Below are 344 nucleotides of genomic sequence, written 5' to 3'. Positions count from 1 at the left end.
TTAGATGAGCGAGCCGATGCTACTACACAATCTCATCTTTCCGTGTTTCCCAAAACAACCCCAGCTCGGGCGACTGTCAGAACACGGTCAGGTGTGCTAGTGCTCATTCATTCGCTCGCCGCCTTTCCACGTTTCCATACCTGCACGACGGGGCTGTCAACGGTGAAGGCCTTATAAACGGTGGACGCCTGGTTTTTGCTCCCCTTGCTCCAGATGACCATATTACTGGCCACATACAGCTCTTCGTCGAAGTCCACCTCTTCCCCGACATCGCTGACGCCTTTCCTCAACTGCCAACTTTCCTAAAACCGAGATTTGGGGAAGGAGACGTTACAGCACCCGCC

The 344-nt window shown here is 53.8% G+C and overlaps 1 protein-coding gene across 1 annotated transcript in view; it reads right to left on the bottom strand.

Moving 5' to 3' along the window:
• The window catches only part of ANAPC1 (anaphase promoting complex subunit 1), a gene marked incomplete at its 3' end in the record, with an annotated part of 25428 nt that extends 25132 nt beyond the window's left edge, over positions 1–296 (bottom strand). Inside the window, exon 1 of the mRNA XM_010132692.1 lies at positions 141–296. Within this exon, the coding sequence (XP_010130994.1) occupies positions 141–221 (81 nt within the window). The remainder of the gene's footprint in view (positions 1–140) is intronic.
• Between the last annotated feature and the right edge of the window lie 48 nt (positions 297–344).

The sequence above is a fragment of the Buceros rhinoceros genome, unplaced genomic scaffold, assembly GCF_000710305.1.
Source record: "Buceros rhinoceros silvestris isolate BGI_N320 unplaced genomic scaffold, ASM71030v1 scaffold33723, whole genome shotgun sequence".
Taxonomy (NCBI): domain Eukaryota; kingdom Metazoa; phylum Chordata; class Aves; order Bucerotiformes; family Bucerotidae; genus Buceros; species Buceros rhinoceros.
This window is presented reverse-complemented; position numbering and strand designations above follow the sequence as displayed.